At 35.9% G+C, this 23,035-nt stretch overlaps 1 protein-coding gene across 1 annotated transcript; it reads left to right on the forward strand.

The window, feature by feature from the left end:
* The first annotated feature begins 14,655 nt into the window (after positions 1-14,655).
* On the forward strand, positions 14,656-20,995 carry LOC140148033 (uncharacterized). The gene is made up of 5 exons (XM_072169871.1): positions 14,656-14,781; positions 15,522-15,743; positions 16,654-16,818; positions 17,905-18,058; positions 20,730-20,995. The coding sequence occupies exons 2-5, from the start codon at positions 15,539-15,541 to the stop codon at positions 20,791-20,793; spliced, it is 588 nt and encodes a 195-aa protein (XP_072025972.1). The 5' UTR covers positions 14,656-14,781; positions 15,522-15,538; the 3' UTR covers positions 20,794-20,995.
* The last annotated feature ends 2,040 nt before the right edge of the window (positions 20,996-23,035 follow it).

Consider the following 23,035-nt stretch of genomic DNA (forward strand, 5'->3'; position numbering starts at 1 on the left):
AAATATCAAATTTTTATAATTTGTCATAAAATTTGTATTATATTGTGATTTTCAACAAATGAAAATTATTTGATATCAGAAAGACATGCTTCGTATTCAGAATGCAATTCGATAGGTCTGAGGTGCTCTCATGTCCCACAAAAAATACTGTCGAAACGCAATAAACGCTCATTTTGGATCCCTTAAATCCGAGTTAAATGTTGAAGCTATTGGTTGCTGGTTCTAATTATGACATATGAAGAGCTTTGTTGCAAAACCCCTTACACCCACTTGAGCAATTTTGAGAACAGAATCAAAAGATCATCAAAAAAGTACTAATATATGGGTGTTTGCAACAAAAGCATTTTTGGTGGGATGCTTGGGTAGGATGAAGACAAAAACTGATTTTGTTGAAAACCCCCTTGTATCAGTGATTTTTTTTGAGGATTTGTTGATGTGTTCTCAAAATTGCTTAAGTGGATGTAAGGGGTTTTGCAACAAGGCTCTTCATATCTGTCTTTTGTTTAGTTTAGGACGTAAAGGGGTGAACATATCTGGTACCTTAATCCTAGAACTACGAAGGGAGGTGTGTCCACCTCCTAAATTTTTTCATCCGTCATAAAAAATGCGCCTCTTCAGATCCATCCTTTACGCTCATTTTAGTGATAAACCCCAGCACATTTCCCGGGGGTAGGACCGACCATCAAAAATGACCATGGGTCGGGGGGGGTGATGAGGCCCACCATAGGTTTTTACAGTAAAATGCATTATTTTCATTTCCCTCTTGTAAAATCATTCTAAAAGAGATATTGACGCTGCAATAATTATCTTCAAACTGCCGCCAAAGAAAGAATACTATAAGGTCACTCAAGCGTAACGAATACTTTATTCCATACAAGGATTGCTTCGTAACATCATAAATAACTGTTGTAAATAACTTTGTAAATAAATTTTACTGATTTTCCAAATAGGTTGTTTTGTTAAAACTTGGAATCCACCATTTTTACGTATTTTGCTATAACTTCCATTAGAAACGTCAATTTTTTAAAATCTAAAATTCTTAAGAAAGATGAATATATGTATTCGGACGCAACGTAGCAAAGTGAGTTGCAAATTTTAGTTCCAGTATTAGATTTAATTTACAAAATAATGTTTTGAACTACTGGATGAATAATCTACACCAAGATATAATTTATATAATAGTTTTCTATATACACTTTCCTTCAAAGGTTGATACCAAATTTGATATCAAAAGTTTAATCATCGTGAGCATAGAAACCGTTGTTTGGAAATTCGCGCAATTTTAAAAATGACATAGTGCCAAGAATTACGTCGCCTGAATAGGCCGACAGGTTAAAGGTTTACCCATGCATGTCAAAATGCAAATCAAATACCCCGCTCTTTCAATTGTGCGCAGGCAAGTGTGCAATGATTCCTGTACGGGTTGCTTCAGGCCAGGCACATAATAAGCTGATACCATACATTGGATTTTGCGTGGTCAATTCGTAATTTGTCATTTTTAAAATAGCACGAATTTCCAAACAACGGCTCCTATGCTCATGATGATTAAACTTTTTAAATCAAATTTGGTATCAACCTTTGAAGGAAAGTGTATATAGAAAACTATTATATAAATTATTTTGCCATAAACTCATCAGACTCTGATTAAATGGGGATAGTCCTTCAAGGAGGACCACGCTCCATTTAGGCGTGGGTCCTTCTAGATTAGACCAGAGAAGATGTAAAGAAAGGAGATAGATCCAGCTATCCTCAAACAAAATATGTGTGTTGCCGCTCATTCAAAAGCAATCACGCTATTTAGGTTTAACAATAAAATACAACAAAAGGGTTCGAACCCATGACGGGTGTCATACACAAGTTGCTGCTTACCTAGTTTTAGGGAAAGGTCAGTGTCTGTATACCATCAATACTATGCATACCATGCATGCAGATCCTAACATCCAGTTTATTTCAAATAAAATATGATCGAAGTTCCATGGCAAATAATAATTTTGCACGCTTGGTTACGCTTTCAACCTCTACGATTTATGATACAGACTATTTTCAATTATCAAAATATCTTTATTAGGTTTGCAGGAAATGACAGGAAAATACATTAAAACAATAAAATATAGATGATCAAAAATCATCCGTTTCTAACAAAATCTAAAAACACTCTCCTAAATAATTAATATATGTTACAAAATGTGCGGATTTTTTTGGAATCTTTTCAAAACTACATTTCTTTCTTATAGTATCCACGTGTGGTATCCCTGCAGAGCAACATCAGGTACTTAACACACACGTGTCATACTTTCAAGGAATTATCTATAGAAACATTGGATATGGTTTCAATTCTGGAGTGAAAATTAATCAACCGTAGTCGGCAACTCACATCACATCAAAGGCTACTTTCAAGTAGATGTGTAACTACTTGAGAATAAAGGACTATGAATAGGTGCGACAGGATAGCCTACGGGATTATCTCAAGGATATAATTCCGTTCTTCCTCCTTTTTCAACTTTCCTGGTTATGCGTGTGAGGTAAACTGTCGCGGTAGATTGCAATCATGCTTTTGTTGAATGGGTTTGAGTAGTCCGCCATATTTGCGGTATGATACGTCATATGCACAAGCTATATTAATTGTGAAGTAGGCCGGCCTATTCGTTAATATGTTTAAGAAAAATATAGAATTGGAGGACACACTGCACGCTTCATAAAAACTTGAGGTTTAACTCATTTATTTACTTTCTAATTCCTTTTTTGAAAGTAATAAATTAAGCAAGTTTTCTTTCTTTCTTCCTTCCTTTCTTTCTTTCTTTTTTCTTTCTTTCCTTTTTCTAATTATATTTATTTTATTTATTATTATTTATGTTTTATTATTAATATGTATTCATTCATTTGTTCGTTTATATATTTATTTGTATTTATCAGTATTTGTTTTATTATTCATTTATTTATTTTCTATTCGTTGATTGATTTATATTTTGCCATTTGCCAGGTTTATGTTTTTTATTCAGTTTATTCTAAGTTTTTGTTTATTTATTCATCAATAAAATATTAATTCATTATTTATTTGCATTAAATTTATATTATTTTATTAATCCTAATGGGGTGGAGTCAGTCCCTTCATTTAGAAACGCTAAAAGTATATGAATTAGTAAGATAAAGAAGTACATGTATATCATAGATGCAGATGAAAAGTTTATAAGTGATTCATAGATTGGGTTTTTGTTAGAATAGGTAGGTAAATAATGTTATATTGGAAAATTGAAAGAGTATCAAATATAAAAGATGTATAAAGATTATTGAAATAGGAGATATAAGAATTGATAATTAAAAAGGCACTACCGGTTTCGATCCTGTTAGCTTGGATCTCTTCAGGTGCAAGGTTTATATACCGAATCTCCATAATTAAAGATTTGTGTTATGTCATTTTGATTGTTAAATTCATTCATTTTGAAGTTCCATAAGAATTTGCAGGTCCTCATCTGGTGGTAGTCTTGCTTTGACTAGTTTGTCTTCAATATTGTTGGCTCTTTTGAAAGCAATGATAGGTGATTTAGGAAAAATTGTGCAAAGTTTCCTATCATTTTCTATATGATTCCAATATTTCAAGAGAGTTTGTTTGAGAGTGTATGATTCGAGATGTCCTGTAAATTTAGTGCTAAAGACTAGTGGAAATTTAGTATCTTTAGTTTCTTTTGTTTTAAGGTAATTAGGTCTTTCTGAGTGTGAAACTGCATCTCTGATTTTGTTGATGAATTCTCTTTTGTAACCTCGGATTATGAGTTTTTCGGTGAATAGATTTGAGCGTTTAATTGCATCATCTATACTGCTGGAGTTTCTAATAATTCTTAGAAATTCTCCTTTGATAAAACCCGAGAAAGTTGAAGGTGGGTGTTTAGACTACCTAAGGTTTGCAAATGACTGATTGAGATTGCCAGATCTAAGACCATGAAGACCTACCAATTGAGAGACTGATTATAAGTTGAGTGGTTGCTTGACTCGATTACTTGATTGATTGATATTTTAACACCAAGATACGGTACATTAATTGTGAGACCATAATGTAATTTGTTAATAATTGATTGATGATTGCTAAGTAGTTTATTGATTGACTGACTATTAATCTAATAAGATATTGTAATTATAGAAATTGTGATTGATTGATTGATTGGGTGACCACATCAATTAATTGATTAATCAATCAATTAAGGAGGCTGTGTACTCTCAGACATGCATGTAGTAAAAGTGCAATAACTTTGTAATTATTCGCGCAAGACATATAAAGGTATACATTTTTATGAAGGCAAGACATCAATAAATCTTAATATAAATACAGATTTGGGGTAAAAACAACAATTATGAAGAAAATCACAAACAAGTGAGTTTTTGGCAATATCATAACAAAAAAACACTCTTTCCAAAATATTTTATTTTGTTTTTAGCTCAATCTTGAGGTTCCAGTCCAAAACGGTTTTTTATTTTTTGATATTGGCCTTATTTTTTGAGATATTGACCATATAAGGCATCAAATTGAACTTTTAAAATTCACAAACGCCTATTTGCACAAAATGATGCCTAAAATCGGAAATAGACCAAAATATAAAAAAATGAGAAAATCGTTTCTTGAGTCGATCATGCTTTTTACGATGATCATATTTGCTTACCTATAGATACTGTATTTATTGAGTTATCGTGTACCTAAATCGTCATTTTACCGAGAAAATGAACATTAAAATAATGGCCGTTGAAGTTTAAAGTGATCACATTTTGCACTTTCATCGAATCTCGCAGGAGAATGCGGCAGTTTTTATTTTTCTACCTTACATTACATAAAAATCGGGTAAATCCACGGCCCCTTGAGAAGTTTGAGCGAAATCCATTCATAACTTGATATTTAAATCGGGGAAAGAACTTAAAAAACCCACATTTTATCAGCTAAAACGGAGCCATTTGACCACTAGGTTTTTGTGCTTCCGTGGTGTTTCCATAAGATGCGCCGCGCATGCAGATAAGCGTCGCGTATGCGTAGCGTATTTGTGCGTTAACAAATTGCGCGATACGCAACGCGATGCGTTGTTGCGCGCGTGTACCGTGCTGGTACAACAAAGATTTTCTTTCCTTTTCAATTTCAAACACGAGTGGAATAGTGAAATAAAATCCTTAAAATATTGCAGTTGAAGTTTACAAATCTGGATTTTTATTCCTTGTATTTATAAAAAACATAACAAAGTACAAACATATCAAAAAACTCAATTTTGCGAAAGAAACAATGTCTAGAGTACACAGCTGCCTTAAATGAATCTGGATGTTGGTTGAATGAACCAATGCAGCGATTGAGTGATTAATCAAAGAATCCCTTGAACTTGAAAAATAGTTTGCATCCATTTTTCGAAATTCGGAGCAACTTTAATTTTTCACCCCTAACATGCAAATTGACCTTGGACTTGTCGAGCCTCAACTTGGTAACTATGTCAAACGTGCAAATATGTTACATTTTTTGTGATCTTTGACATGTTTTAGTAAATTTAGAGCATGTTTAATTTTCCCCCTACATGACTATGAGCAATGAGCATGTAGGGTGTTTGAGGGTCTTTATTGAGGGTCACGGAGTTCAATAGCTTGGTAGACAAAAGATTTGAATTCAGCATACCCGAATTAAACGAAACAATTTGGTTGCCAGCCTTTACGCGAAATTGCCACTTCATGGAATGCGCTGCATTCCTTTTTTTTTATCAACAATTCATACGTTTCCATGCATGAAACCATTTAAAATCTATGATGAAACACATCTCCAGTGACTGCCCATGCCCTGTCCAGAGAAAAAATGCAGTTTTCTCATGGATAGCTGAGCTGTTGAATCAGAACAGGAATGATGAGTTTTCCATGGTCAGGTCAGAGAGATTAAGGAATGATAAATTAAACTGGTCTACTACAGTAAACTAGCCACTTCATGACTTGATGCGTAAATAAGACTTCCAAAATAGAACCAGACTAATATAATTATATGAACACTGCCTCACAAAATAATTCAACATGAATTATCACGATTTAGGCCTCTATCGAAACTCAGTGTTTTGATCCATAATCGATTGAGATGATTAGCGTACTCGTCCCAGTTACATAACAGATGCGGTTAAATGATGGGGCGGGGTTACCAACCATATTTGGAGTCATTACGTTGTCATCAACTGGGTTGGTTCAGGTCACTGTTTATGGTAATTTGAGTGCGCTGCTGGGGGTAGAGATCGAATCTATAAGGACCAACGCCTGACGGCGTTGATTATTGTGCTAAATATTGCGTTGGTCCTGTATCAGTACGACAGCAACTTCGTGACCTCTTTTGTTCGACAGAAAATTTATACGGGTTGGTGAACACGGGTTACGTAACACAATGTTGAAATTTTAGCCGGCAAACGCTTTTTATCAAAATAGCTCAAGAAATGGAAGACACGGGTCGTATATTGCTCCATTCATGTACCCTGACCACAGATAAGACATCAAACATTTGTGTAAAGCAACAAATAACGTGTAAAAGTTGAATTAAATGGAAAAAAGAAGCTTGAACATGTCCAAAGTAGCTCGGAAAATGAGAAAATTGCATGTCACGAACACAAAAATGTTCATATCATCAAGCAAGAAAAAACGCCGGAATCAAAAATGGGTGTCATGTTATAGAATAACTTAAGTTAGCTTGCCTGAAAATTTCGTGAATTTTGGTTGGGGTATATTCTTAGTCGTATATTGAACATGTTGAAATGTTTATCTTTGTGCGTGACTACTGTCACGCCATATATTATACGGCCGATGTTTTTCCTGCAAAGAAACTTTCATTGTCAATTGTCCATTGTTGGTTATTTAACTTGAAAATAATACTCCCAACGTTCAAACAAGTTTAAAAGTCAGCATAAAGGTTTGTGTTACATTATTTGGACGGTGTTAATTCATTCCAGAAATAGAATGCACGAGTGAGCCACTGATTGGGAATAACATTGCTATTATTGTCACCGAATTAATCATATATCTGGTATGGCTTAGTGGTAAATACATGTAATTGGAAGTTCGATCTTGGTTCGAACCCCGCAAGCACCTCTCTTTGATTTTTGATTTGATTTTAACTCATATTTTTAAATCCTAGTTTTCATATTTTTATTAAAGCCATAATATACGATTTCGGGCAAATTTGAAGTTTTGTTATTCCAAAAATTATAACAATATTTATAATATTAGTAAATAACTGTCAGGAAGGTTTTCACGTTACATTTGAAGCAGAAGTAGCGAGATAAAAATGAAAGAAAACACTTAATATCTTGACCGCTTAACTGTGGTGTTCTATGGGGGATTAGTCTTAATAAGACATCAAAGTTATAGTTGCTCTATCTAGACAACGAACTTGGCTGATTCCAATTAGGTATAATCCGAGGTGTAAGTTGGACATTGTGTAAAAATTACAAATATGCCAAAATATTAGGTTTGAAATTCGTGCATCTCATGATTTGATATGTATGCAAAGCTCATAAAATATGTTGCCGATAGGGGAGGGGTCTAGCCCAATTAAAAAATCGTGAAAATTTGTGTTGACGTTCCTTTATTTGATAGGCCTATAAATATTCTTGAACTTTTAAAAATTACTTAAGTTTGACATGCTTTATTTGATTATTTCATATTGAAAGCTACTGAACTTAAATGCATTTTTTTTTAAAAGATATGAACTCGAATGTAGGATTAGGCTTAAACATGAAAAAGAAATAAATCTTGAAAAAGGTGGGCCTTCAAGCTGACATTCATTAGGCCTATATTATTACAGACAAAAGGGAGAGGAAAAAAGAAAAGAAAAACGAACTGAAAAATTCCACATCATCGATAAGATAACATGGGAATCGAACTCTCAACCTTCCGCACTGCACACCTTCGCTCTGTCCACTAAGCCATCGCAACTTGTTCGGGCGAAGGGTATTCTTTTGCTATCTTATTTCTCGTTCAACATGTTCAAGGATCTCACTCAACAACAATCTTTTCAAAACTGCTTGTACTTCAGTTAAATGAGATGATACTACCTTCTCTGACGACTACAATATTTTGTTACACAATAGAGTATTTTGCATTTATAAAATATATAACAATAGACGTTTTTAATTGCTATATTAATCAATATAACATGTATAATAGACAGCGCCGGCTGGGATCCATTTCGTGAAGCATCGTGACACTTGCAACGGGTGCTTACGACACGAGGAATCAAAGAACGCAACTTTTCAACCTACGACTAGGTTATTCCACCGCTCATTTTCGCTGAAATTTTAATACAAGCTGTGATTAATTAATCTTTATCACAACAGAAAAGCATTAGACCGGCGTGTCCTCAAAGCTGTAGATATAACCATTTTAGTGATCGTGACATGCATTTTCTCTCATTTTTAGGCTACTTCGCGCACCAAAAGTATTCATTTTTTCCACAATAATTCAACTTTTACACGTTATTCTTTGCCTTATACTCATGTTTCATATCTTATCTATGGGCTCAATATGGAAATGAAGGGAGAAATGACTCGTGTATTCCATTTTTTTGATGTTTTCTGAAAAACCGTATTTGCCACCTGATTTTCAACATTGCGTTACGTAACAGCAGAGGTCACGCCGGTAAAAATGACCGGAAGTGAGCTAAGTTGCTGTCGTACTGGTATGGACTAAATGGGGATGGAACTACTGGAGACTTTCTTTTTTGGCTGTGTTTATTACAAACATTTACCTGTCAATCTTGAACACGTAATTTTTTCATCATCCTTATACCAAAGTTCTTCACAATGTTTAGTGCATTCCATATGGGCTAATGTATCGGATACCTCAATGCATTGGTCACAGAGACCGATACAGTCCTCCGGCCCGGAGTTCCTAGCGTTGCAAACAATGATGAAAATACCAACAACCATGACGACCAGATTCATCTTCAACTTGACTGTGTTATTACCTATATGGTTTGATGAATGAGTAATTTGTGGATTTGGTAACATGTATTCGTTTAAAGCAACTCGCTTTTAAGTTATGTTAGTTTGTCTCTCAAATACTAAAATAGAGAAAAAATTACTTAACGTGCTCTTACTACTACCTTACCTTGTCATCAGGCGTCACGTGAGCTACTTAAAATTATATTTGGTTCTGTCCTCTAGTCATTAAAGCCATATTATAACATTTGCTGAGGAGAACGCCCTCAACAAAATTTTAAATTCAGGTTTTTACACGATTGTAATGTACTTTAGTAAATAAAGATTCTCTGCAAAAATCAAGGCTTTAGGTGCTGTAGTTTTGTCAAAATCCAAGATTTTGAATAAACCGCCGGAACCGTCGGTTTATTATTACGTTAAAAAGTGAGCTGTTGTAAACTGCTTATCCACAAAAATAGCCTGTTAAGTAAAATTTCAAAGTTTTAGGGGCCTGAGCTTTCGATCCTAGCAGGATCTTTATCAAAGACAAGACAAGTGACAGTGACACACAAACATGCATATAGACATGGACATAAAGGAAAAGGAAATTAGTAAGACAATAGAAGACACAAGTGTTTCTTGGGAAATGTCAATAGGGGCAGGAAGTGGGATGTCATGAATGGAAGTAAGAGGGATATGTATATGAATGAAGACAATGGGCTGAATAGAAAAATGAGAATGAATGGTAAAATACAACTACATGAACATATTACATAATGATAGATGAAATAGGAAATAAAAACTAAAATAATAAAGTGGAGGGAAAATATTATATAAAATATTAGCAACAAAACGGGGGGGGCAAAATATAATGATAATGAAAAGCAAGTTAGTCGTTTCCCTCTTGGATGTTGAGACCGTGTGGCTGGATGGTGCGAAGGCGCTTCATCCAGATTTTCTCCCTGCTGGCACAGACGGTGACGGGGCGGTTACCTAAAGACTCAATGCCCTGTAGGATCATGTCGGAGATGGAGTGGTTGGGGAGGTTAAAGTGATTACCAACAGGGGTGTCAAGCTTCTTGGTGTTGACAGTGGACCTGTGTCCATAAAACTGCTTCTTAAGTGCAGTCTTAGTTTCTCCCACATTCTGTATACCACAAACTCTGCAAGAAATGAGATACACTACATTAGATGTGGTGCAGGTGATGTTGCCCCTGATCCTGTGGGAGGAATTGTTGGAATTACTGGTGATAGAATTCGCTTCTTATTATTTACGGTAGAAATATTAGTCGAACGCGTATGCGATGTCAACACACCCCTACGTTCACGGCGTGCGGGACACACACATACACGCCAGAGGATCGTACCATGTTACAACCGCCGGAGTAACATGCATTGGCGCTAAAAGGGGCATATCTGACAGTAAATGCTAACATTTTATAGAAAATGAATACTAATCTATTTTTAAAGAAATGTTATAATATGGCTTTAATGTAAACTGACTTGTTATTTGTAGATACTAGGTAACCAATCAGCATATATGCGCATGGCAAAGAATGATTTCAAAGTTGCTTGTCTTCTATTACACCTTGTCGCCGATGTTCGGCATAGCGCCGCCTATTATAATGAAAGACAAAGATAAAGACAATTTATCGCGTCTGACGTCATCTGTCAATCAAACTCGAGCACGGTTTGATTACAAGTGTCGTGATGATGACTTGCTGAACGCGGATTTATAACCGGGCGCCGTATTGTTAATTTTGCACCTTGAAACATGCAAACCATCTCAAAAGTTAGGTCTTTATAGTAGGAAACTTTCTTAACAGAAGGCGCCATGTCCACAATGCCTAGAAAAGCTGCTTTTTGCCTTGTAAAAGTACGTAATTTTTCGCCATTTGCTGGTATTCCTTTTCTCCGATCAGCACCAGATAGATCGGTCTTCCCTTTACGCGCTGATTAACCTGTGTAAACCAATCAAGGATCGTAATTGACAGTGACATCAGAGGCAATAAATTGTTTTTATCTCTGTCTTTAATTATAGTGTTCTCCAATATTGTCATCAGCTATTCATACATACTCGCTATCTAATATCATACGTGATTTTAAGAGAGTCGGGTATAAGCAACATTAATGCGCAGTTGCCCGGATGTGCGATCACGGGTTGGAGAAAATGAAGGAAAATCACGTTTTTTAAAAATGTTACTTGTTATTTAAAAAAAATTATTTTGATGAAATTAGGTTTGTTCAGAACAATATCTTCCACGTTAGCGGTTTATTTTTAATTTGTTATTTAGAATATTAAGTTTTACTAGCGCTACATGACAGGGGGAACTATATAGTAACAAAATATTTGAAATGAAAAAATCTGGAAGCATAATGATGGTAATTGAAAATAATTAAATTGCACAGAAAACACAAATTATCCGTCAAAAAAGTCAAAAAATTATCTGTTTCGAAGGTCAGCCACATATAGCATGGGCTATCCTGTTATCTTTTTGTTTTGCACTTAAAGTTCTCAGATTGCGGAAACCACGTGGACAACCTGGCAGAAGAAGTTGTTTCGAGACAAAATTTCTGCAATTTTTCCCTCCGGCTAGGCTATGGATTGAATCCATCTCAAGATCTGCTAGAGAGTAGGAGTTAAACATGCACTCCATGCGATACAAATGGATTGATATTTTAAACGGAAACCTACCATTCTAAATAAATCCAAACATTTTCTTTCCTGATTAACATTTTACAGAGATTGTAATTTTATCATATTGTACGGCACCTGTATGCATTTTATGCAACTTTGCAGAGTTTTTATTCGTTTTTAAATTAATTGGATTTACATTTTAAATGAAACCTACCCTTGCAAATAACTCAATACAATTTCTTTTCTGATTAACATTTTACAAAACATAATACCACTAATTTGGCATTAGTGAACCAGGTGTGTACTTTCATCGAGCTGTCGCTAGGTTCAAAATATGAAAACAAAGTTCGAATGCACTTTCAAAGTCTGTGATGTATTATAATTTGTGTAGCTATTTAGTTTGCAGATGGATGGCAAAAGGATGTTCCCTGTCACTTACAAAATAATGAGAATTGCGGTCTATAACGTTTGGTTAACACTTGTATTATGTGCAATATTCTTAATCGTGTGAATAATAGTGTAAAATATTGTTAGAAACAACAATACGTTGTCCCTACGTTAATAGAGAGATTGCGAAATTTACGTGAAACGTGATGTGAGAACGGCAACCGCATGCGGCATGTCACACCAGTAGAAAGTAAGTTAGTATGCCCTCTAGAGGGTGAAATCTATTGTGAATTGGTCAACCGTAAATTCCCGTAAGCATGATCAGGCTTTTACGTTGCGGTTGGTAGCACAATAATGACGTTCCAAAATGACAAAAAACGCATTACAAAATGCAAAAAAAAAAATGTTATGTTTGTCATGTTATAAAGCGATTCAAAGTATCCAGATTGAACAAGTAGAGTCCGATATGTAATCAAATTCATTTTTGGGTTCACAATTTAATCTAGTATAGATGAGAAGAAGTGAATAGATTTAGAAATTTAGGAGTTTTAGGCAAGATCGTGTCGTCTTATGACATAATCATGATAATGCGATATGAATTTTTTGTTTTGGACGGGCAATAGTAGTTCATGTAACGCCGTTTATCACCATAGCCCGCAAAACTCAAATCTGAAATATTTGTAGCTTTGTATTGTTTTACCACACCGTCGAAGCATTTCAAATACACAATGAATGTGCATTTGAAATGAAAACATACTTTTCTATAAAAACATAATAGCTTTTAACTTGATTTAACTTGATTACCTATTTGCACTTTATTTATTTTAATATTTTTAAAATGGAGGTGGTGGATACTTGGTGATGCACAGCCATTCCGTCTGGAGGAGCGTCAAAGCGCCAAATAATCAGCAACTTTCAAATTAGAAGTTGATCAAACTGCATTAAATTGTGCATAGAAACAGATGATGAATTGCACAAATCTGATTTTTATATTGCAGCCTAGGATTGAAATCAAAGGTAAAATCAATTTTCCCTATAATTTAGTACAAAGAATTTCCCAATTGTACAAGGGTGCCACCACTTTATCCCTTATGACGTCATAGTGACATTACGTGGGGTATGTTTGGACTTATTTTAGTATCACTGGGTAGATGAGGACCATATAGCTATACAATAGTATACAAATATGGTGTGATGGTCGAAATATAATCACTCGGTGAATCACCAAGTGATTATATTTCGACCATTACACGAATTTAAGACAGTTAATATTTGTTTTATATCACTCATGCATAAATTCTATTACTAAAATACTATTTAAGGTAGGAAATACATTTTTCATCAACATAACACCATGTTTTGCCGTGATATACTTCACATTTTGGGGTCCACCCCATAATTAAATCGGCGAGTCCAAGAGTCAGCGCACGGCTTGGCGCAGGCGCACTACGGCAGAGCACTATGATAGTAAAGACCAAAGAGCTTTTAAATAGAAATAGAGTCGCAATAGATTATATAATCTTTTGTTCGTTTGATGCCGATTAGAAGTTGCGACAGGCTATTCATAAAAGTGGTACCATTGTTTCGAAGAAAGGGGTTCCTCCATTAAATTAGTCACTGATCCGGCATCATATTAACGCTCTACACAACAAGCGAGTATCAATAAGTGACCACACTACAGTCATGTGTAAGGGCAGTCATGTGTAAAGTGGTACCATTGTACTTACGTATCCCAAATGTGTGCTTGTGTGGGTCAGAATTCTATAAGGAGGCTTTAGCTGTCGATGCAATCATCTTTACCACCCACCTGACGTTAGGCGTTTCATTTAAATAAATTGAATGCTCTTCTGATCGATTACATATTAGAATGTATGAAGGCTGCCATGTCCAGTCCATATATCTATACACTATAATGGTAATCGCTATACGTATACATATAAGTATAAGTATAGGCCTATAAAGGTTGTTTTTAATAAATTTCCATTTAATTTTATTTTAAGAAAGAGATTGGTATAGACATAGTGGCGTACCCAAAGAGGGGAGGGGTTGGGAGGGGCAGATTCACCTCTGTAAGAAGTCTTGGGAGGGAGGAGGGAGGAAGAGGGAGGAGGGATATGGAGAATGAGAGAGGGCTGGAGGAAGGAGAAATAAAAAGATATAATAAAGACAAGTAGATAAATAGAAATATAAGGAAAAAGATGGGAATGAGAGAGGGAGGGTGAGAGGGGACAATGAGAGCGAGGGAGTGATAAAGTGTAGGCCTAGGAAAGAATAAGTACAGAGAAGGGAAAAGAAAGGAATGACGAATACATTTAATAATAATTATTAGGCCTATATAATAACTAAACACATAACATCACTGGGCAGCCATTCGATGATGTCAATGCCTTTATTCGTTACGTAATTAAAACGCCCAGTCAGATGTATTTCACACCTACCAAACACAACTCACCCAATTTCGCAAACTGGACGTTGAATGTACACTCTCATGAATATTGATTGGCAACATTTTCCAATATGTCAGCGCTCTAATCGGAAACAATAGAACAATAGACCCTGCAGAGCGTTGGTAAAGACTATCACACGGAGAGGGTGATGGTAAAAATGATAAATGGTAATCAACCAATGAACTGTCTAGAATTTATGTATGAGTGATATAATTCCAAATAATATATGACGTTTAACATTGAAAAATATGAGGGGCTACAACAACAATCATTCTTAGGCATGCGCATACAGGGTGATTAATTCCACATCACGATATTAAACGTTGACATGTTGGTTTGTGTCATTGTTTATGACGACAGAACCAAATATTGTCAAAATCAAGTTGCTATCAAAACTGAAAAGGTTAGTGCATGTTAAGGGGGTACTACACCCCTGGCCAATTTTGTGCCTATTTTTGCATTTTTCTCAAAAATTATAGGGTATTGGTGACTAGTAAGATATGTATATTATAGGGGCAACGACTACAACTACTGCACTGAAAATTCAGCAACTAAAGGCAAGTAGTTATTGATTTATTGATCAAATATTGGTTTTCCCTCATTTTTGACTGTAACTCCACAACTGTTGTCTGTGTTGAAATAAAATTTCCAGGGTAGTAGTTGCAGTCCTTGCCCCTATAATATACATATCTTATTTGTCACCGATGCGCTATAATTTTTGAGAAGAATGCAAAAATAGGCACAAAATTGGGCAGGGGTGTAGTACCCCCTTAAGTGGCGTGATCAATGATTTTGGAGTTTAGGTGATAAAGTTTATTTGACTGTTTTCAGCAGCGTAAATATAATCTAATTTCATGAACCATTATGTTTGGATTGGACTTTCCATATACTGAAATTCCAGCATTATTGCCTTCCAATGGATTTTATTTGACAAACCACTCAATTTACTTGATCGCCTCACATTACGTTAAGCTACCAAGAAACCGTAAATGCTATTGAACTGTTGATAAGTTAATCTTTTCAACTGCGTAGCCTACTAATTTTCTCTATTTTTGTTTTTGAGAGACCAAGTGATATTACTTAAAATGGTTGTTTTAAACGAATACATAATCCGTAATTACACATGCATCAAACCTTCTACAGGTAATAACATAGTCACGATGAAGAAGACCTTGATTGTCATGGTTGTTGGTATTTACACATTGGTTTGCACCTCTGCGAATCAGTCGGAGAATGAGGACTGTATCGCTCTTTGTAATCAATGCGTTGAGGTATCCGATACATTAACCCATATGGGATGTAATAAGCATTGCGAGAAACTCAAACAGAAGGATGATGGCAAACTTTCGTGTCCGAATTTAATTGGTAAATGTTTACACTATTATAAAACATTCTAGTATACTTCAATTTCAGGGATTCTTTACCAAAGGCGATTAAAAGTCACGTAAAAGTAGCATTGTGCCGAGTGAGGTATCAAAATACAAATAGCAAAATTCACCATCTATTAACAACTCCATTGGATAATTTAGATTTAAGTGTTTTAAGTGTCGAATATGGTTATATTATATATTATAGTTGCCCAAAACAAAACATTTTGGCAGACTTTAGACTAAGAACTATCACATGCATATATCATGACTGTATTTTCAAAATTGTACTTTTTAGTGGAGAAAATAGTCGCGTCAGGGAGCACGGTGGCCAAGCGGAACGGGCTGTGACTCATAATCGGAAGGTTGCGGGTTCGAGCCCCGGCGACGCCATAGGCCGCCATCGTGTTTTGCCCTAGAGTAAGGCACTTTATCTCGATTACTCCTCTCCACCCAAGTGTATAAATGGGTACCGGCATTCTTAAATGCTGGGAGGAGCTAGGTGTAGCGACCCCCTATAGCAACATTACATGGAGGAGTCTGGCCCAATCGCCAATGAAAGAGAGATGGGCACTTCGATCACTGTTTATGCAGGATCGTCTCCTTTACCTTTACTTATAGTCCTCGTATTCAACTTTATAAATCTAATGATATGCACTTAAAGTGTTTGTGGCTGGGGTGAAAAGCAGTCCATCATATAAAACCTTTGACTTTTCTTATTGAAGATATACATTTCCCCCCAAAGGATAAATTTTGACAAATATGTATATCTTCAATTTTCATAAGAGATGGATGGTCTTTCCTTCCATTTTTGACCACATTCACCCTGATTTTTCATCATTGTGGATCGTAATACAAACTGGCATTATCGTGAATACTGTGAATCAACCTTTAAATGTTCTTTTCAGCACCAATCAAAGGATCTCCTGCCCTTGAAGACGAGATAGAAGCATTTAATGCAAGAGCATCAGAATTGTGCGAAAACGGTGATTATTCTACCATGGTTGAAGAGTTGTACACTGACGATTGTGTGGTTGTATTTAATGGTCAAGCACCTGGTTTTGGTAAAGAAGGTAAACATTTGAATTATTTGACACCTTAACTTTTAAATTCAAGATTTGTAATTTGTCCATTGTAATTTGTAATATTAACATGAACACCCTGAGAAGAGTTTGATCGGAGGTGTTCTGTATCCCGACCCACTAAATGGGAGGCATCCGCCTGTGGTATTGTGTGGTATTTAATGGGTTAGGGTTAGGCACAGCGTCTATTTTGGTCCTATAGCGTTAGCGGTGCCCCGATAGATACCGATGGCCTGAACATTTGTGACGTGTCATGTCAAAAGGAGACACTTTTGGGCAGGATCGTAAATTGAGAAATAGCCAAAAATCTGACCGGGGTGATTTTTCACATTTGGGTTTGTTGCAAATTTGTGATGTTATTAATGATAAAAATATTGTCTGATAGTTTCAGACCGGAATATAACTGGCATCTTGTATTTTTTGAGACATTTTTAAATTTAATTCCTACTCTCAACATTGTCAATAATATATTTAAAGGCCGATATTTCAATTTCCAATTGTATAATACCATAACTTACAAACTCAATATCTTCGCTTAGGAATGTCCGATTTCATTGGGGAAAACGGCGTTTTGGAGCAAAATATCTCTTTATTTAAGCTATGTAAAAACCTTTAAATTGATAACCTGCCCAGAAGTGTCTCCTTTTGACATGACACGTCACATTTTTGCATAGTGCCTTTTTATTTAACTGAAAAACGATAATAACTACGCTCGATAGAGTGTCATCAGGGTATGGTAGAAAGAATCATCGGTATCTAACCGGATATTGATAGTGTTATAGGACCAAATAAACTTAGACGTGGTACCTTATTAAAATCCCGGGTTGAGCTATGTTGTGAAATTCTGCCCAATAATACCTTATGGTACGGTAGTTCCTCTTGATTTTTCACAAAATATTTTTAAGATTTCTATTATGTTTTCAAGCTTTGTAAAGCGCTGTGATACTGCACTGGGCTTTATATAAATAATAGCGCAGTTCTGTATAAACATTCATTAAGTTATAATTTATTATGCTAATGTAGATATCCTAAATTATTACTTTCTGCGTGCTTATCTCGTCATACACATTTGTTCAGATATGAAGCGGGCTTGGATCGAATTTTTTGAAAACGTTCCCAGCTACAATCGGGCAGTATTTACTACTACTGCATTCGGTGAGAATAACGGAAATAGTTGGGCAGATGGTGTCGCAGACTTTTACCAGAACGATGTCCTCGCTTTTTCGTGGAGGTAAACTTGAGGGCTATCCCGATTAACATGATTAAAAACTAACGAGCTAAACACTAAATATACACTCGTCAATTCTCTTAATGCTTGAAGAGGGGCCATAATGTATTAACCAACCATGTTAACGTACTAGCATGCAGTCGCAGCGAGTGACAGTAAAAATTGCCATTCAGTGCGCACACCACTAAACATAGTCCCATTTAAATACACGTAAATATGCATGAAAGTAAGTTTGTTTTTCTACCCCATGTAAAACCATTCTGCATATTTTAAAGATTAAAATTTAATTTGAAATTGGTTTTTTGATATAATGTCAAAAACATGGTCATTACTTTTACAATGTCATATATCTTATTGTACCATTTATGTTCACCCCTCTATATCCTAAATAAAGACAAAGACAATCATATATACATGTGCGTCACAGAGAAAAGTTTAGTGAAATTATTTTGGGGAGATCCCAAAGGAAAAAGTGCTTTCATCAACGTTGAACTGCATGGGGAGAGGGATGGCCAGGGGTAAAATGAACACACCCCTTACGAAAATGGCACGCAGTTTTTGAACGCATGCAGCACGCAAGCAGCACGCGTGCCGCACCGCATGCAGCACGCGTGCAGTTGGTAGCGTGCGGATGCGTATATTTGGAACGAGGCACGCATGCAGGGAAGCGTGCAGATGCTTGCTGCATGCGTGCAGGTCATGAGCGTGCACAGTTTGCATGCAGCATGCAAATCCATTAGCGTGCACAGCATGCAAATCCATTAGCGTGCACTGCATGCGTGCAGCACGTACTGGCCATATATATGCGAGACAAAATCATGAAAAAAAAATCAAAAATAGTGGTTAACAGTGTATACTGTCCTTACAATTAGTCTTGCATAGCCTGGCTATCCATTTCACAATGAACCAAAATTGCCTAGCTTAATTTATGCAAGTCACTTATCTAACTTAACCTACCTGATTTTGAACCTGGGACCTTCTGCATGGGAGTCTGATGCTTTACCATTTGAGCTATTGGGGTATACACATTTGATTAAGTGTTTTAAGTTAATATAAGCAATATTTTGATGACTAAACCGGCCAAAGTGCATCATTTTATGAATATTGATCAAATTTACTGTAAATATTGATAACATTCACTATACAAATGTTGAATTTTGTTTTGATTTTTTTGCAGTGCCAACTGTTGATTCATGAATGGCATACCAACTTTGGCCCAATATTGCAATGCCAACTATCGAAAAAGAAATGACATTCCAACATCGGCCTAATGTTGCAATGCCAACTATCAAAACAGGAATGGCATTCCAACATCGGCCCAATGTTTCAATGCCAACTATCGAAACAGAAATGGCATACCAACATTGGCCCAAAGTTGAAATGCCAACTATCGAAACAGGAATTTGCTTGCCCTCCCTCTAGACCTGCCAAAAATTGCTTGCCCCCCCTCCCCTGTTGGCCTGCCAAAAATTTCTTGCCCCCTCCCCTCTTGGTCTGCCAAAAAATCTTGGTCTGAAGGTTAAATACTTAGAAAATTTTGGTCTGAAGGCTAACTTATTTATTCATTGTAAACATTTAAATATTTTCACTTCTAGTTCATTGCCAAATTGTGACTTGATGTCAGTTGTGTAAAGGTGATATAGGCATTGAAAATCCTGCATGCATGCAGCATTTTACCTTTCCTGCTTCTGGAAACCCTGTATGGGTGCAGCATTCTAACTTTGTGATCTGAAAACCCTGCATGCTGCAGCAATCGATCCGGCTTGTGATCTGGAAATCCTGCATGCGTGCAGCAATTATGTGTGCTGCATGCAAGATGCGTGCAATTCGCACACAAGTGTAGTTTGCACGTAATTTGCGTGCAGATTGGTAGTCTGCACGCAGGTTCTGCAAGCAAATTGTGTGCGCGGTGGATATGTGTGTGCGGTGCCTGCATGCACACAGCTGGTTCGCACGCATGAACACGCTACCAGCAGACCTTGCTTGCATGCTGCACACATCTGCATGTGTGCTGCACACTGCCGCACGCGTGCTGCATGCTGTCGCACACATTTTTCATTGCTTGCATTTTCGTAAGGGACAGGCCCCTTTGATCATCGATGACATACATTACTTCATAAGGGTGGGGGCGTGTGCGTGTGGGGGGATGTTAACATCAGTGGGGTAAATTTCTTTGTGACATTGATATGAGAGATATGGAGCTTGGTGTAAAATCTTTGAACACATATTGAAGCGGAGCGAAAGTAGCGTGTTGCTCGCAAAGCGCGGAAAAAATGCCAATTTCAATCTAAAATAATAATATAAACATTGAACCCGCGCTATACCAATGTTCTAATCAATGGAGAACACGGCACTAGTTATCGTGGTCAAGAATGATTTGTGTACAAATCAATTGGGTGTCCAATGGAGCAATCTGCAACTTTTGAATTTGCATCTTACCTGGAATTATGGATCACCGTGACCGATTTCAACGAATGTGGTCTTAAATCCGAGGTAAAAATGCAACTATTGGCTGCTAGTTCTAATTATGATTCTGTCTTTATTTTATTTTACAGTTATTTTCGACCCTGTATATCCTTAAAAGGATATACAGGGTGAAAATAACTGTTGTCATAATTTTTGATGTTGTCTGTAGTACCATTATCCACGAGAACATTGTTTTGTCTTTTTGCAGGTACATGTTTCTTTTCAAACGGGTCAATGGAGCTCTTCTCCTGTTCATGGACATAGATTTCTAGGGAAAACATAACAACAAGTTCCTCCTCTGCTTGTATTCATCAGACGAGACAATATGGACATCGTAAAATCGTAATCTTAATCGTATTCAAAGTCACATGGCTAATATGTAAAACAAATGAATAGTTTTTGCATGTGAGATATTAAAACTATATCAATTATCTGAAGTGCACAGTAAAAAGACTCAGTTTACAAAAAAACAAACCGTATCATACTTTTTGCCCAGGATTTTTTCCCACTATTACATTATACTATTATTACTATTAGCATAATACTTTAGCGCTATTGGGTGATTTTTGAGTTAACATCCACCTTTCCTACATTAGTGGAACCAATGTTGTTTGCATCCTTACACCTCAAAGGATAAAACTAGTATTGGTTCCATTTTGTCTATGCCCCTAAGGTCACAATATGGCCAAAATTAAAAATTTGTTCTATCATGTTATAATATACCTCAAATTGTTCCTCTCATTGCTAGGAATAAATAAAGTCAATTGCCATATTGCACTAGGGTGCTTAGTTCTGGAATATAAAGTAAATGAGGTCAAATGTCAAATATCTCATGCAGAGAAGCCAAATTTTCAAAATGCACCGATTCAAGCGAAATTTGTCTTAAATTACTCCTCTCGGCAACCCAAATAGGAAATTAATTTATTAAAGAAATGTTTAACCTAAGAATCGGATGAAATTACGGGACAAATGTTATGCTTGTACATATCCCCCTGAAGGGGGACATGACAATACTAAACTGCACTTAAATTGTGAAATAATTATATTTTGAGATTTCTTAAAGGAGAATAATTTGAGACCAGTTTCGATGTAATCGGACCATTTTTTAATGTTGTATTAATATTAATATTAATATTAATATTAATATTAATATTAATAATATTAATATTAATAATAATATTAATATTAATGTTTATATTTATATTGATATTAATATTTAAATATTAACGCCATATTATAACATTTGCTGAGGAGAACGCCCTCAATATTTTTTTTAAATTATGGTTTTTACACGATTGTAATGTACTTTAGTCAATAAAGATATTCTGCAAATATCAAGACTTTAGGTGCTGTAGTTTTGTCAAAATCCGAGATTTTGAATAAAACGATGGAACCGGCGTTTTATTATTACGAGGGAAATTAGTCGAACACGTATGCACATTACTTTCACGGCGTGCGGTATACATATACACATACATCCCGAGGATCGTAACGTATTACAACCGTGGGAGTAACATGCATGGGTGCTAGTAGTAAATTCAAATTTTCTATGCTTTACTTCACTTGTTCGGCTCAAATTTAAAGGGACATATCTGACAGTAAAAGCTAACATTTTATGGAAAATAAATACTAATCTATTTTTACAGAAATGTTATAATATGGCTTTAATATTAATATTTCAAATTACGAGTACGAATAGCCACGAAGCTCAATCATATTAGTAAGTACACTAAATGATGATACACCAGCTAGTATCTTAATTCTACAAATTTATAGAATATGATATTAAACTTACTCGGAAAATTGCATATTAAAGTATACGGTGCCAGAACATACAGCAGAAGAAAGTAGGCTAGAGGGTCACTCGAGAGCATTAAAGGTCAGGTCTATCTCTATTCGAATCTATCTCTATTCGAAGAGAATAATTATTACATTACAAGTTGACACTCGTTGCAATTTGTTTATGCGGCTATTTTACCATGGATCACCTTCATATCATCAACCAAATTGTTGAAAAGATGGGTGAATATAGACACTGTGCCATGGATTCATTGACTACGAAAAAGCTGTTGATAGCATTAAGTTCAAGGCAGTCATCACAGCCCTCAAACAGCAAGGCGTCCATCCTGGATACATCCAGATAATAAATCCTATCTACAGCAAGGGCACTTCAACAATCCGCCTCCACAAGGACAGTGATAAGATATCTATCCAACGATGGGTGCGATAAGTATAATACCATTTCACCTAAACTTTTAATGCGGAACTTTAAGGGAGGTGTGATGAGCGAACCGTGGTTTGGATTCCAGAGGGTGTCTGTAAGAGGCACAGCCATCAGAAAATGAATAACTGAGATCGCGCGCCAAATAAACTTGCTGCAGAAATTTTCCAAGTCTTAAAAAAAATAGGCATAGGTGGGAATCGAACCCGGCACCTTCCGGTTCTGAATCAACGGATAGTATCACTAAGCCAACTTTCTATCTGCACTAAAACCTGAAATCAAATAGAAATCCC

This window comes from Amphiura filiformis, chromosome 3 (genome assembly GCF_039555335.1).
Source record: "Amphiura filiformis chromosome 3, Afil_fr2py, whole genome shotgun sequence".
NCBI lineage: Eukaryota > Metazoa > Echinodermata > Ophiuroidea > Amphilepidida > Amphiuridae > Amphiura > Amphiura filiformis.